Genomic DNA, 17,197 nt, shown 5'->3' with positions numbered 1-17,197 from the left:
TGGGGTGGGTTTGATTGGATTCGGGTGGGGTGGACTAAACTGGGGTGGAGTGGACTGAACTGGGGTGCGGTGGACTGATGCGGGGTGGATTGGAGTGGGGTGGATTGGAGTGGGGTGGATTGGAGTGGGGTGGATTGGAGTGGGGTGGACTAGAGTGATGTGGACTAGAGTGATGTGGACTGGAGAGGGGTGGACAAGAGTGGGGTGGACAAGAGTGGGGTGGACGAGAGTGGGATGGACAAGAGTGGGATGGACAAGAGTGGGGTGGACGAGAGTGGGGTGGACGAGAGTGGGGTGGACAAGAGTGGGGTGGACTAGAGTGGGGTGGACTAGAGTGGGGTGGACTAGAGTGGGGTGGACTAGAGTGGGGTGGAATGGACTGGGGTGGAATGGACTGGGGTGGAATGGACTGGGGTGGAATGGACTGGGGTGAGGTGGGGTGAACTGAAGTGAGTAGAACTGGAGTGGGGCGGATTGGACTGGAGTGGGGTGGAATGGGGTGAAGTGGGGTGGACTGAAGTGAGGGGAACTGGAGTGGGGCGGATTGGACTGGAGTGGAATGGATTAGAGTGGGGTGGAATGGATTGGACCGGGGTGGATTGGATTGGGTTAGAGTGGGGTGGATTGGAGTGGAGTGGGGTGGGGTGGACATGAGTGGAGAGAAATGGAGTGATGTGAAATGGAGCTCGGTGGAGTGGGGTGGCTTGGAGGAGAATAAATTGATTTTTACTGGGGAGGACTGAACTGGAGTGAGGTAGATAGGGTTGAGTAGGATGGATTGGATCGGGATGAATTGGATTGAGGTGGATTGAGGTGGATTGGGGTGGGGTGATCTGGATTGGGATGGGGTGGGGTGGATCAGACTGAGGTAGACTGGATTAGAATTGGCTGGATAGGGTGGACTGGAGTGGCATGGATTGGATTGGGGTGAGGTGGATTGGGGTGAAGTGCATTGTGGATAGAATTGGAGTGAGGTGGACTGGATTGGGGAGGAGTGGAGTGGACGGATTGTTTTGGATTGGAGTGGGGCAAATTGGAATGGGGCAGATTGTTTAGATGTGGAGTCAGGCAGATTCTTTTGAAATGGAGCTGATTGGAGTGAGCACATTGTTTTGGAATGGAGTGAGGCAGATTGGAGTTGAGCAGATTGTTTTGGATTGTAGTGGGGCAGATTGTTTCTGACTGGAGTGGGGCAGATTGGAGTGGATTGTTCTGAATTGGAGTGGGGCAGATTGTTTGGATTGGCGTGGGGTAGGTTGTTTTGGATTGGAGTGGGGCACATTGGTGTTGGACACATTGTTTTGGATTGGAGAGGGGTGGATTATGGTGGATTAGATTGGAGTGGGGTGGACTGGGGAGGAAGTGGGATGGTTTGTAGTGGGGTGAGGTGGATTGGATTGGAGTGTGGTAGATTGAATTGGGCTGGATTGGGTTAGACTGGATTGGTGTGGGGTGGATTGGATTGAAGTGGGATGGATTGCATTGGTGTGGTGTGAATTGGGATGTAGTGGGTGGATTGGAGTGAGGCAGATTGGAGTGGGACGGATTGCAATGGGGCAGATTGTTCTGGATTAGAGTGGGATGGATTGACGAGGGGCCGATTGTTTTAGATTGGAGTGGGGCAGACTGGAGTGGGGAAGATTGCTTTGGATTGCAGTGGGGCAGATTGGATTGGGATGAATTGGAGTGTGAAAGATTAGAGTGGGGCGGATTGAAGTGGGCATACTGTTTTGGATTAGAGTGGGGCAGACTGGAGTGGGAATGATTAGAGTGGGGCATATTGGAGTGGGGCAGATTGTTTTGGATTGGAGTGGGGTGGATTGGAGGGGTCAGATTGGAGTCAGGCAGAACTGTATTGGAGTGGAGCAGATTAGAGTGGGGCAGATTCTTCTGGATTGGAGTGGGGCAGATTGTTTTGGATTGGAGTGGGGCAGATTGTTTGGGATTGGAATGGGGCAGATTGTTCTGGACTGGAGTGGGGCGAATTGGAGTGAGGTGAATTAGAGTAGAGCATATTGGAGTGGGGCAAACTGGAGTGGGTTGGGTTGAGAGAATTGGGGTGTGGTGGATTGGTCTGGGGTGGAGTGGATTGGTCTGGGGTGGATTGGACGGAGTGGGGTTCGGTGGACTGGAGTGAATTGGAGTGGGGCGAATTACAGTGGGGTGGATTGGGGTGTACTGCACGATTATGTGTTAAAGCATCAGTTCAGAAATTACACTTAAGAAAGAAACAATGTCGCTTTGCAATAAGATAATTCTCATCTTTTGAGAACGGTGGCCACGAGCAAAAACTAAAGAAAAGCGTAGGAGGGTGCAAAGTGAGAAAAGACAACTTGGCAAAATAAAAGAAAGTTAACTATAGAAAATAAATCTTTGCAATTTTGTTTGTCCTGCAGGGCACGTTTTTTCCAGTCACACGCCTTCTGTTTGCAGGGTTCTAAAAGTAAAAAGAACAAAATAGTACCTCAATCACATCAGGAGCAGCTGACGGGCACTGATTACGTTGAATCAATAAGTACTTGGTCCCTGCTCCATAGAAAGGAATGGAAGTGATGTTAGGTCTGCCGTGACGAATTACAAGGCTGTAAAGAAGAGTGCCATGCTAGACAACAAATGGTAAGCAAAGGGCAGCTCCAAGCCTTTTTTGCTAACAGCAGTGTCTCTGAAGCGTGACGAATGCGCTAGTGCATGCTCTCGAAGGCTCAAACCTTAAAAAGGACATAAACAATCGTGGAAGGAAGGAAAAAGCAGGAAACTGGAAAAGTACTAGAAACGGATATGTATAAACAAAATGCAACCTTTTTCTTTTCCCTGTAGATAGGAAACCTAAACATGGAGAAATAGGCTTACAACATTTGGAGAGAGGTTTGCTGGAAACAATGACAATGGCTGAAAGGTCTAAGACTTTGGAAAGGGAAACCTATTTCCCATAGAAAGTAATGTTCCAACAATTTTAATATATTGAGCCTTAATTCATAAGCATGACCACTATGAACCCATGTAATGCTGAGCAGGATTACACACATCTACTGACTGTCAGAAAGATTTAAGCATACAAAAACATGAAGTGGCAGGGTAACGTCAGCACACAATTGTGGATAAAAAAATCGCAAACTAATTATCACTAGATGGTGCTTCAAGGACTGGAAGCAGCCACTTAACCTCTCCAAAACTGAGACAACTGTCTCCAAAGAGAAATAATTAATGCGGTCTGTGTGTGCTATGTTCAAGTCTTTTTGATCATTCAGGTGGCAGTTGCAGTCTATAGAAAGATGACATCTGCATTGACTTGTTTCAACAACTTTCTTGCTGGAGTAACTAGGGTTCTTGCATTATTTTCTAACAGGAACGATTAAGGAAGCTGGATTCTAGTCTTGGTTTAGCAAAGGAAAGACTAAAGAGTGGAGACTCAAGCTCTTCAAACAGCACCTACGCTTGCTATAGCTTTTCCTACAACTACTGTAGAGCACTGCGAATTCCTATTCAAAACGCACTTTTATACAACAGTGTCAGTGGATGACAAGCACATCTTCCGCACTATCAAATGGAAATGCATGTGTGCATTAGGCATTAAAAACCAGGTCCCCAGACCTAGCGTAGCGAGGATCCGGATCATCAAAATAAACCCTCACCTACTCATTGTGTCTGGCTAAGAAATTGGAGAAGGCTGTTACCAGAACGACTAAAATTGAGAATAAGAAAGCGTAGAAAATTCTCGCTCACCTTCCCGAAGGCTGCAAATAACCTTATCTATATCACCGTAATTTTTAAAACATGGAACTTCCCCTCGCTCAATCTTCAACACAATGTCAGGCTTCACCGTATTTAGGCCTGTCAACAAGAAAAAAGAAGCATTTCATTGGCAAGCAAACATTATTTTCCACTGTATTTCAGTTATAAATGTACACACTATGCATCATTTTGCAACTTATGGTTGATATGGACAACTATACACATTTGTGATTCCCCACTCACTGAGTGCAGATTTGCTACAGCCCCCCAGTCTCACCTATCAAACACCAAGAGAATTCACTCACAAGTCTCAATTGACGCATTTAACTAACATAACATACCCATTCACAGTCCTGACAGTACATCTTCATGACCAAACCAGGCTCCGGTTTGCACTGGATACCTCAGAATTGTTTTGAGCTATCTCAAATTATGGAAAGTGCAGCAAAACTATACCAACAGCACAGTGTATGCTGTACTGCTTGTGATCTTGAACTGAGCAGATAAAAATACCCAGATAAGGTGTTTTTGCAGATCATCCAGGGGTCGAAAGAGTATCTGTGTGAACGGTTTAATTTTCCTACCCTCGTCTCACTTTGTCAGGGGGATCACATGTAAATCTATCCCGTTAATCTCGCAGCCTAAACTGCTCCACTGAAGCGACATTATACATATTACTGCATGAACTGGTGACATATATGCATGTTGTGAATACAGTAGCCTGCTTCTAAAGAAGGCAGATTAGAGACAAATGTATTCCAGATGGGTTAACAGGATTCATCCTTCATGCATATCTTGTTGGCATAAGTAACCAATAGGTGAGCTACTGAATTGTGTTAACCAAACACTATCACCTTTGAATAAATCCTGCAAAGGTTGTTGCCTATGTATGCTGCATCTGTGCCAACGGTGCAAAGTGCTCTAAGTTTGCTAGTCTGCTGTGTTTGAGTGAGCAAGCAACAAGTGTTTACAAATGACTACTAAACTTGATAGTTGTTTTAATATAGCCTTCCTCTTTGTTGGCTCCCCAACTATGCCAAGCAGATACCCACTTGGAGAGCAAACCCAGTAAGTCAATAGCTTACTTAAAGAGCAACTCGGATGTGACTGTCCAGGAGGGCTTTTCTTGGAGTTATAGGGCAGTCATTGGTTACTGGGTAGTACTGTGTGGGTATTGCCATTTATCTTAGCCAACTCTACTGCACTCGTACTGAAAGGAATATGTTACTTATCCTCTAAGTATCTGTTTGTGACATGTTGTGCTGTGGAATCACATGCTCTGCATAGTCCTGTCATCTAGTGTTGGATTCGCAGTTGTGCAACTTGTTTTTGTTTGAAGAAGTCTTTCAAGTCACAAGGTGGAGTGACTCCTCCTCTCGGTGGTAATGCGCATGGACATCAACTCCATTGTTAGATCGCTTTCCCACAGGCGGGTGAGACAGGAGTGTACAGTATGTGTAACCAATGTGATGAAGGGGGGTGGCCTAGTATGAAATTAACTAGGACTGCAATATGCACTGCTGTGAAGTTATTTCAAGCATTTAATTCATTTCACATCAAATTACCAATAATCATATTCTATTTTTTCATATGAGTTTCCACAATATACATAGTCATTCAATATGTGTACACTTGTACAGTAATAGACACAAGTAACAGATTAAATAACGTTCCAAACACCCAATGCATTTCGGGACATTTGTGGTCCCTTCGTCAGGGGTAAACTGTTGGAGAAGAAAGGAGAGTATATATCAGAATCTGCACGTTGCGTGATCAGAAAGTAGTATTTTAAACTTAAAGTGAGGTATACGGTACCTTTGGGTAGTTCGCATGTGTTACGTGTTCATGCTCTAGGGAAAGAGTTCAAAAGAATAAAAGTTGAGGAGAGCTGATCTCTCTATTGATTGGTAGAAATTAAAAATGCAAAGAACCCCGATGTCGTACCTGATCAATTGTGTCGTTCTACAAGATTTTCATGTTGCAACGGAAAATAAAAAAGTCTGCAGAAATAAAAACTGAGTGTTAACTACGCTGTGTGAGACATTATGTCTGAGTACGCTAATGGTTAAAGCGGAGCTCACCTTGATAACGGAAGTTCAGGTGGCGGTAAAAAACCGTGACTGAAGTTAAGTGTTACCAATCTGAAAATAAAGGACAAAACCTTACATTTCAGTCGAATCTGCAAGTAGAAGCCCATAAAAATGGGGCCAGATGAAAGAGTTTGCTTACCGATTCGGACAAAGATTCGTTGCGAAGTATGTTTCCACGAGCGCTCTCGGTCGCGGTTTGTTGCTCGTCAATTTCAGACGAGTTTATTGTCACGCTGCAAGCGTGGACGTAGAGACTGAAAAAAGACTGGGAGGAAACATAGTCTTGAAGAGAGACTCAAGTGCTGCCTATAGCAGCGATACGAGTCTACAAAATCTAAATAGTGTTTTGTAAAGTTTGTGTATAATCCGATTGTGAAATTAAATGAAAGTAGAACCATCTAAATGTTCCAAATAATTTCCGGGGTAGAATAAACGCGCACTGAGCTAGCTAGATGTGCGCGAGACCTTTGTCAATAAAGTTATGAAAAATAAAACCCAAACAAATGGTGTTGATGAATGTAATTGTAGGTGATGGTGTTTGATGGGTGAGTTGTCAGATTGTGTGACCGCCAGAGTGTAGATTACCTGGTAACATTCAACAGCAATATATAAGTGCTAGGCATCATCAAATGATGTAAGTTAGTAGTCGTCTGAACATAGATTACATAATGAATTTCAGCAACAATATATGAAAGTTCAAAACATAATCAAATAATGCAGGTCATATAAATTATATAATCAATTTCAACATCAACAATTTGATACGAAACATCATCATAAACAAAGGTCAAGTTCTGTATTCTATTGCTGTGGGGGTTCTAACAAAAGATGCATGTGTGTGTAAAAGTACGCGTGTGTGTAATGTCAGGTAAGAAATAATCGTGGGTTGAATGCATTATAGGTATAAATGCTTTCAAGATTGAGTCGGGATCCCGAGGTGGAGTACGAGTATCAAATGTGGGTGTTAGTTTAGAGAAAGCAAGCCATCTCAAATTTATCATTGAGTCCGTACGGAGTAAGAGTTTTGAGCTTCTTAATCCAGAATGCCTCTCTTTGTAAAAGGTACTTTGAATTATCACGATCTGTGTGTTTTGGTACTTCTTCGATGATTTGGAATTTCAGTTGGGCAATTTGGTGTCGTGATTCCTCCCAGTGTGTCGCTATGCTAGACGTCGTACTTTTGGTGCGTATTTTGCTTTTATGTTCCGTCAATCTGATTTTCATTTTCCTCTCAGTTTTGCCGACGTATAGTAGCCCACAGGGGCATTTGATGGTGTAAATAACATTTTCTGAGTTGCATGTTGTGCTGCTGTGAATTTTTATTTTTTGACCCGTAGATGGATGCAATAAAATATCACCTGTGATTACGTTGTTGCAATGTGTACAGTTCCAGCATTTTTGTGTACCTTTACTTGGTTCAAGAGTCCTTGTCGGTTTTTGTTTTTTGGATAGTAATTCTTTCAAGTTTTGGGCTCTTGTGAAGGCGAATAGTGGTTTCTCTTTGAAAAGATTTTTGAAATCAGTTTCCAATTGAAGTAAATTCCAATGTTTATTAATAGTTTGTTTAATCTTCCTTGATGCCGTAGAGTATTTTGAAACGAAGACTGTACGTGTACTAGTCTCTTTTGGGACTTTCTTCAGTAACTCTTCACGAGGTCGGGTCTTAACTTTGTTTAGTTGTTCTGTGAGAAGTTTCTCAGGGTACCCTCTGTCTGTATAGTTCTTAATTTGTTGTTGCCATGTGGATTCACATGCCATGTCTGTGGAAGAAATTCTTTTAGTTCGCAGGAATTGGGAAACTGGTAGATTCCGAATCAACGAAGGAGGATGGAAACTGCTGAAAAGCAGAGCATTATTTCTGTCTGTTGGTTTTTTATACACACTCGTTTGTATTTCACCTTGTCCAATGTCGATCCATACATCTAGGAAAGAGATTGATTTGCGGCTTATTGTGTGGGTAAATTGAATTCGAGGATCTATCAGGTTGAGTGTCCGTATATTGTTGATAAGTTCTGGTTCTGACTGATTCCAAATGAGGAAGATGTCGTCTATAAAGCGTTTGAAGAATATGAGACCTTCTTTCCATGTAAGGTCACGGAGGATGTAGTCATGTTCAAATTTTGCCATATACGTGTTAGCGTATACGGGTGCTCCTGGAAAACCCATAGATGTTCCATTTAATTGTATGTAAAACTTTCCATCCCAACAAAAATAACTGTTTTGTAGGCAAAACTCTAGTAGTTGTAAAATAAAGTATTTGGGTGTTTGTGTGTTTTCTTGTTGCAGTAGTGCCCATTCGACTGCTTCAATTCCGTTGGCGTGTGGTATCGAGGTGTATAATGCTACTACATCTATAGTGCATAGGATCCAATTTTCTGTTTTTAGGTGTTTAATCATTTGTAGGTTTCTCAGGAAGTCCGTGGTATCTTCAATATAAGTCTCCCAATTTTGAACAAATGACTGCAGAAATGTATCAATGAACCGGCCAGGTTTTTCGAATATTGAGTCGCATCCAGAGACGATGGGTCTAAACGGAGGATCCATCAGGTTTTTGTGAATCTTTGGTAATAAGTAGATTTTAAAAACACACAAACACCCAAATACTTTATTTTACAACTACTAGAGTTTTGCCTACAAAACAGTTATTTTTGTTGGGATGGAAAGTTTTACATACAATTAAATGGAACATCTATGGGTTTTCCAGGAGCACCCGTATACGCTAACACGTATATGGCAAAATTTGAACATGACTACATCCTCCGTGACCTTACATGGAAAGAAGGTCTCATATTCTTCAAACGCTTTATAGACGACATCTTCCTCATTTAGAATCAGTCAGAACCAGAACTTATCAACAATATACGGACACTCAACCTGATAGATCCTCGAATTCAATTTACCCACACAATAAGCCGCAAATCAATCTCTTTCCTAGATGTATGGATAGACATTGGACAAGGTGAAATACAAACGAGTGTGTATAAAAAACCAACAGACAGAAATAATGCTCTGCTTTTCAGCAGTTTCCATCCTCCTTCGTTGATTCGGAATCTACCAGTTTCCCAATTCCTGCGAACTAAAAGAATTTCTTCCACAGACATGGCATGTGAATCCACATGGCAACAACAAATTAAGAACTATACAGACAGAGGGTACCCTGAGAAACTTCTCACAGAACAACTAAACAAAGTTAAGACCCGACCTCGTGAAGAGTTACTGAAGAAAGTCCCAAAAGAGACTAGTACACGTACAGTCTTCGTTTCAAAATACTCTACGGCATCAAGGAAGATTAAACAAACTATTAATAAACATTGGAATTTACTTCAATTGGAAACTGATTTCAAAAATCTTTTCAAAGAGAAACCACTATTCGCCTTCACAAGAGCCCAAAACTTGAAAGAATTACTATCCAAAAAACAAAAACCGACAAGGACTCTTGAACCAAGTAAAGGTACACAAAAATGCTGGAACTGTACACATTGCAACAACGTAATCACAGGTGATATTTTATTGCATCCATCTACGGGTCAAAAAATTTAAATTCACAGCAGCACAACATGCAACTCAGAAAATGTTATTTACACCATCAAATGCCCCTGTGGGCTACTATACGTCGGCAAAACTGAGAGGACAATGAAAATCAGATTGATGGAACATAAAAGCAAAATACGCACCAAAAGTACGACGTCTAGCATAGCGACACACTGGGAGTAATCACGACACCAAATTGCCCAACTGAAATTCCAAATCATCGAAGAAGTACCAAAACACACAGATCGTGATAATTCAAAGTACCTTTTACAAAGAGAGGCATTCTGGATTAAGAAGCTCAAAACTCTTACTCCGTACGGACTCAATGATAAATTTGAGATGGCTTGCTTTCTCTAAACTAACACCCACATTTGATACTCGTACTCCACCTCGGGATCCCGACTCAATCTTGAAAGCATTTATACCTATAATGCATTCAACCCACGATTATTTCTTACCTGACATTACACACACGCGTACTTTTACACACACATGCATCTTTTGTTAGAACCCCCACAGCAATAGAATACAGAACTTGACCTTTGTTTATGATGATGTTTCGTATCAAATTGTTGATGTTGAAATTGATTATATAATTTATATGACCTGCATTATTTGATTATGTTTTGAACTTTCATATATTGTTGCTGAAATTCATTATGTAATCTATGTTCAGACGACTACTAACTTACATCATTTGATGATGCCTAGCACTTATATATTGCTGTTGAATGTTACCAGGTAATCTACACTCTGGCGGTCACACAATCTGACAACTCACCCATCAAACACCATCACCTACAATTACATTCATCAACACCATTTGTTTGGGTTTTATTTTTCATAACTTTATTGACAAAGGTCTCGCGCACATCTAGCTAGCTCAGTGCGCGTTTATTCTACCCCGGAAATTATTTGGAACATTTAGATGGTTCTACTTTCATTTAATTTCACAATCGGATTATACACAAACTTTACAAAACACTATTTAGATTTTGTAGACTCGTATCGCTGCTATAGGCAGCACTTGAGTCTCTCTTCAAGACTATGTTTCCTCCCAGTCTTTTTTCAGTCTCTACGTCCACGCTCGCAGCGTGACAATAAACTCGTCTGAAATTGACGAGCAACAAACCGCGACCGAGAGCGCTCGTGGAAACATACTTCGCAACGAATCTTTGTCCGAATCGGTAAGCAAACTCTTTCATCTGGCCCCATTTTTATGGGCTTCTACTTGCAGATTCGACTGAAATGTAAGGTTTTGTCCTTTATTTTCAGATTGGTAACACTTAACTTCAGTCACGGTTTTTTACCGCCACCTGAACTTCCGTTATCAAGTTGAGCTCCGCTTTAACCATTAGCGTACTCAGACATAATGTCTCACACAGCGTAGTTAACACTCAGTTTTTATTTCTGCAGACTTTTTTATTTTCCGTTGCAACATGAAAATCTTGTAGAACGACACAATTGATCAGGTACGACATCGGGGTTCTTTGCATTTTTAATTTCTACCAATCAATAGAGAGATCAGCTCTCCTCAACTTTTATTCTTTTGAACTCTTTCCCTAGAGCATGAACACGTAACACATGCGAACTACCCAAAGGTACCGTATACCTCACTTTAAGTTTAAAATACTACTTTCTGATCACGCAACGTGCAGATTCTGATATATACTCTCCTTTCTTCTCCAACAGTTTACCCCGACGAAGGGACCACAAATGTCCCGAAATGCATTGGGTGTTTGGAACGTTATTTAATCTGTTACTTGTGTCTATTACTGTACAAGTGTACACATATTGAATGACTATGTTTATTGTGGAAACTCATATGAAAAAATAGAATATGATTATTGTTAATTTGATGTGAAATGAATTAAATGCTTGAAATAACTTCACAGCAGTGCATATTGCAGTCCTAGTTAATTTCATACTATGCCACCCCCCTTCATTCATACCACGTGCCACGCAAGCATAAGGCAATATCGCACGCCTACTGTTAAAATCCCATTCTATCATCTAAAAGAAACGAGTGCGCCCACCACCCATTTCGACGTAACCAATGTGATGACCATGCTAAATGTATAAATAGTGAAAACTAAGGATCTGTTACAACCACAGTTATCGAGGGTGGAGGGTGTGCGCATGTGAATCTACAGCACAACATGCCGCAAACAGATGATTACAGGGTAAGTTACATATTCCGTTCAATGGCATGTGCGGCTGTAGATACACATGCTCTGCATAGACTGTAAAGCAGTCCCTCTTTATAAGCGGTGTCTAAACTGTGGGTGTTGCAGTGGTTTCAAAGATGGTACGTAAGACTGTCTGTCCTACATTGGCTTGTTTGCGTGGTAAAACATGTAGCTGTTTTACATATGTTAGCTATGAAAATTTCCCAAAAAGGCCATGGTAGCTCCCTTTTTGCGAGTAAAGTGTCCTCTCGGAGGAACAGGTAAAGGTCTTGTGGCCTTAGCATAGCAAGTGTGAATATACAAGTTTCAAAAAATCCACTCGCCCGCTTGATATGGCGAGCCAGATTTAATCAGGACGAGCTATTTTTAATGCCTACTCGGGCAAGCTGAAAATCCTCTAACTTCAGTCACAGAAAGTAAGGTAAATGTAGGAAGACAAACTGACTTTTGGCCTCTGTCTCTGAAAGCGGAGCAAATGTTACAAGATAACAAGATTTAAAGGCATCTTTATTGCTCACAAAGTAAATGAGCAATAATGATGCCTTTAAATCTTGTTATCGTGTCACATTTCCTTGGCTTTCAGAGACACAGGCCAAAAGTCAGTTTGTCTTCCTACATTTACTTTTCTTTCTGTGACTGCAGTTAGAGAAATTTTGTTAAGTTAATGCCTACAGCGCACCAACACGTCTGAGTGAAGTTATGGAGACTAAAAATGCCACCTTCCAAGATAGGAATTGAAAAGGGCATGAGTGTAGAGGTTCAAAAGGAGGTCCCAGGAGTCTTGTGAGTACTATATTAAAGTTCCATGAAGGTGCAGGAGGAGTCTTGGGTGGAATGACATGTTTAAGTCCTTCCATGAAGGCTTTAATTACTGAAATTTTGAAGAGGGAAAGGTGTTGTCTATTTTGAAGATAGGCAGCCATAGCAGTGAGATGTAAGCGTATAGAAGCACATGCTAAACCCACCTTGTGCAAGTAAAATAGATAACAAATGATGTTTTGTACTGTAGCTGTGAAAAGGTCAATTTGTTTTGAGTGGCAGTAGCAAACAAAACGTTTCCATTTTGCTGCATAGCAGGCCGTAGTAGGTTTACGTGCTTCTTTAAGAAAGTCCACACATTCCATTAGTTAGTTAAGATAACCAAATTTTATGACCTCAGGAGCTAGATTGCTAGGCTGAGAATTTTGACATCTGGGTGTCTGATTTGTCCCTGATTTTGAGTGAGAAAGTCTAGCCTATTGAGGAGCTTCTCGTGTGGGACTACTGAAAAGTCTAGAAATGCTATGAATCAGGGCTGACAAGCCCAAGTGGGAGCGACTAGGATCATTGTTAAAGAAGTCTACCTGAGCTTCGGAACCAGAAATGGAAGGAGACGGAGAGGCGGAAAAGCGTAGGCAAATATTTTTGCACAGATATGAGGCAACCGCGGCCAGGCATTTGGTGAACACTCGAGGTGCCCCAAATGGCAAAACATTTAACTGGTAATGTTTACCTCCTATCACAAATCTCAAGTATTTGCAATGAGTTGGGTGTATTGGTATGTGGAAGTAGGTGTCCTTTCAGTATGGTGTTGCCATAAAGTCGCCTTGTTGTAGAAGTGGAATGACATCCTGTAAGGTAACCATATGGAAGTTTTCTCATTGGATGTATTTGTTTAAGGGCCTGAGATCTAAGATTGGCCTTAAAGACCCATCCTTTTTGGGGATTAGGAAGTACAGACAGTATACTCCTGAACCCTGATCTGGAGGTGGGATGGGTTCTATAGAACCTTTGAGGAGAAGAGTTTGAACTTCCTGTTTGAGTAATGTCTGATTCTCGTGTGACATTTTGTGAACATAAGCTGAAATGCTGGATGGTGTTGAAATGAGGTCCAAGCAATAGCCACGTTGGATAATGGCTAACACCACTTGTCTGATGCGATGGATTGCCAGGCAGGTGGGTAATTGTGAATTCTGCCCCCGACAGGGGTTATGTGATCAGGGGGAAGGATAGGGTAGTCACTGTTTGGTAGAGGGCATTGCTCCACGTGGGGAGGTACCCTTACCACTAACTCTGAAACTGTTTTCACTCAAGGAGCCTCTGTAGTAGCCCTTAGAGTAGGAGCCCTGACTTTGCTGCTTTTGTTGGGAGGTGGAAGCCTCAGAAGAGGTGGATTGTGAGCCATTGGAGGCAGGTGTCTGCCGGTACCCCATAGCTTTGGCTGTCTACTTTTTTTATTTTGTTTAATGTGGAGTCCAACTGAGGACTAAACAGATGTTACTTATCAAGGCATGTTTAAAATGGCTTGTTGAACATCCAGTTTAAACCCAGAGATTCTAAGCCAAGCATGTCGCCGAAGTAAAATACTGGTATTTACTCCTCTGGCTGCCTTGTCTGCAGCATCTAATGAGCACCGTATGGAGTTGTTGGTTATAATTTCCCCTTAGAAACCAGTAGTTAATTTTGTTTTTTGTGTTAGACTGGGAGATATTGAAGTAGATCTTCTATTTCATCCCAGTGGGCACGGTCATAGCGTGCTAGGAGAGCTTGCGAGTTGCCAATATGCCAATGGTTGTAAGTCTGAGCTGGAATTCCCCGCAGCATCTATCCTTTTACTCTCCTTGTCAGGAGGCGGAGTGTGTCCAGTGGTCCGAGAGTTGCCACAGTTGCATGCTGTGGTGGCAACTAAGGAGTCTAGTGGTAACTGTACTTTAATGTAAAGAGGGATAGATGGTGCAAGTTTGTATTTTTTAATCTACCCTAGGCGTTACAACCCTAGCCTCAAATAGTCTTTAAATATGTCATCAGTATGCCTAAGCATGCTTTTTAACATAGGCAAGTATTCTGTAGCCCTATGTGTGGTGGCAGGCGTGTCAAAAAGGAAATCATCCTCTAAAGGCTCTTTATGAAGCTCCACATTGTGATAAGCAGCAGCCCTTGCTTTGACCTCCGGGCAAGAGGTAGCATCTTCAGGAGTAGTGAGCGCTGGATAAATATCAGGATCTGTGTCAGCAGGGAATCCGTGTCATAGGTGTCCCAGGGGCCTTCTTCCTGTGGCCTCCCTACCCAAAAGTACCTGACTGTGGAGATCCTTGTGGTGAATGATCTAGTGGCTCTCCAGGAGGTGATGATGTTGCAGGAGTGTGTGGTGAGGTGAAGGTAGAGATGGAGATGGTGGTGGAGTTGGTATGTGAGGTGGGAGGGGTGAAGGAATGGTAGCTTTGTTCATAGTCTTCCTTTGAGGAGGAACTGGCCTGCCCAGGCCCTCTTCCAAAGTAAGCTTCCTTTTAGGTAGTGGAGGAGCGGAAGCTGTAGTCAGTATACGTGCAGTGTGCGCCTGGATATGAATTTTCTTCTGGCGTGTGTCCAATTTCTCCTGTAACTTGTGCAGGATTGGTACCATCTGTGTTTAAGAACCGAGCTTGGAGGTGGGCTTGGGTTGCTTTGTCTCCGGCGTTTTTGGCTCTGACGTGGACTGCGAACTCGTTTTGAGATGGAGGATATCGGCTGTTGGCTCAGCACTGAAGATCAACCCAATGCCTGTGGGTGGTCTAGGTCCAAGGAAGCTGAAATAGATGGCTTAGACTTCACATGCACTTTCGATGTCGAGCCCAAAGGAGCCTGAGGCGTCCGTAGTGGTTTTTCAGTGCCTACCATGGCCAGACAACAGTGGTGGCCCGTAGATCTGTGAATTTGAGACCAGCAGTGCCAAATGTTTTTGGTAGGATTGGGCTGGTGGACAGGTGCAGGGGGAGCCGTCAAAGTCCTCCTCAAGTTCGGAGCCCGAAGTTTCATCGACAGAGAATGCCCCCTCCTCGTCGATCAATGACTGCTCCTGAGCATGATGCTCATCAAAGTGTTGTCAGTAGCTCTGAAGGATATCTCAAGGCAACTAGCTCTATGATCCAGAAGGGTCTTCTTGGAGCAGAATGATTTGCACGTGGCGCAGACCGCTTTGTTGTGCAGGGCAGACAAGCACAAATTACACACTGAGTGCTGGTCTGTGTGAGGGTACTTCGCGTGGCAACACGGGCAGAACCGAAAGGGAGTGCGTTCCATTGCCAGTGCAGCATTTTTAGGAAGGCTGGTAACAATGGAGAAGGTAGGCCCCGAAGGGAGCTGCCCCGAAAGGGCTTTGTTAGAACAGAGTCGTACAGGCTGAGTTTTTTTTAATCAGAGTTGAAGATGGAGAAGCGTAAGCGATAACAAAACCGTATAAGACAGAGAAAAGAACTGGAGAATCAAACAGAAATGGAGTTGAAACACAGAGCGGAGCACACACATCCAAACCCGATAGCGGAGAACTAACAATGGAGTCGATGTCCATGCATATAACCACCGAGAGGAGGAGTCACTCTACCTCGTGACTCGAAAGATTTCTTTGAACAAAACAACTTAGATAGGAGGTATGTCTGATAAGAGGGATGGACTGTGCTTCCACCTTCATGTCCTCGGATAGCTATTGCTTAAAGACGCCCTTTCAATTGCACCGGCTTACAATGCAGTTGGCATGGGCGTAAGAGGACATTATGTCAACTGAGCCTGAAGATACAATTACTATGGTGATCTGGTCCACGGTTCATGGGATTGAAACCTCTTGTAGCCCCAAGAGTCTCATCGGTTTCAAACAAAACATACTCTTGCAGACTGAACTGCTGCACTAGAATATCCAACTCTATTGCAGCTATATTTATGGAAGTCAGCACATACCAGAAGGAATTCTATTTATTTAATTATTTATTTATACTAGTAGGGAAAAGTGGTTCATCAAGATCCTGTTGAATGTATCCTATATTCGAACGATGAACACCAAGTGGCAAATCCTGATTCTTTAAGATCATCAAAGAAGTGGCAAGGTTCGAGCTCCTGTGAATCCTCATAGTCATGTTTTATCTGAGGCTATTGCGCATAATCCTACTGCGCTAAAAGGATATTATCAGTAATTAAAACACCTCACTCAGCGTAAAGATTCTCAGTACAAGGAGACCAGTGCCGAGAACAGCACCACGGAGACCTCCAGGATGACACGGACCATAAGACAGAGCAGCAAGAATGTGGATGGATGGATAGCACTTTGGCCCTTTGTGGAGAGGTGAGGAGGCTGCATCAAAAGTGACAGCTGCAGTAACGGAGTCTTTCCTTTGTATGTTTTTTGAGGAGGGGGAAGTGTGATCTCTCCTATGTCTAATAATGCCTTTAGAATGTATGGATTATACAGAATGATTATAATGCTGTGCTGAGAACAGTGTAAACTACCACTCACCAATGGCCAATAAGTATAATGGCTGATAGGAAAATTAGTATAAATTACATTATTTTAATACAATAATCTGAAGAATTAAAAAAAAGTGTACATTCCTCATGTAAAATTACTCACTGAACAACAGTCATTTTTGACTTCCTAAACTTCTCAGAGCTCCTGGCACTACGCCATGAAACCTGATGGATAGCATACCTACCCAGTGATTGCAGAGTTCTGTAATTTTCCTTTGTCACACTCCAGTAAAGTGCTTTCTGCCATTCAGTCAAGGAGTACCATTCCTCCTCCGAGAAATACACTGCAACATCATCAAATGTGATGGACACCTGCAAAACAAACCACAAAACACTAACTACCTTTTTTACTCATTAATAGAAGGAAAACAACCTCATGCAAATTCTGCAGTGAAGATGTAA

The 17,197-nt window shown here is 42.5% G+C and overlaps 1 protein-coding gene across 9 annotated transcripts in view; it reads right to left on the bottom strand.

Annotated features, from left to right (window-relative positions):
• The window catches only part of LOC146806245 (uncharacterized), a 381,111-nt gene that overhangs the window by 218,961 nt on the left and 144,953 nt on the right, over positions 1 to 17,197 (bottom strand). For all 9 annotated transcript variants that reach the window (XM_085623495.1, XM_085623494.1, XM_085623496.1 and 6 more), the window contains 2 exons: positions 16,981 to 17,107; positions 3,724 to 3,831 (listed from right to left, as the gene is read on the bottom strand). In XM_085623495.1, coding sequence (XP_085479621.1) covers positions 3,724 to 3,831; positions 16,981 to 17,107 — 235 coding nt within the window. The remainder of the gene's footprint in view (positions 1 to 3,723; positions 3,832 to 16,980; positions 17,108 to 17,197) is intronic.

This window comes from Triturus cristatus, chromosome 8 (genome assembly GCF_964204655.1).
Source record: "Triturus cristatus chromosome 8, aTriCri1.1, whole genome shotgun sequence".
Classification (NCBI taxonomy): domain Eukaryota; kingdom Metazoa; phylum Chordata; class Amphibia; order Caudata; family Salamandridae; genus Triturus; species Triturus cristatus.
Note: the sequence above shows the minus strand (reverse complement) of the source record. Positions and strands in the feature narration are given on the sequence as shown.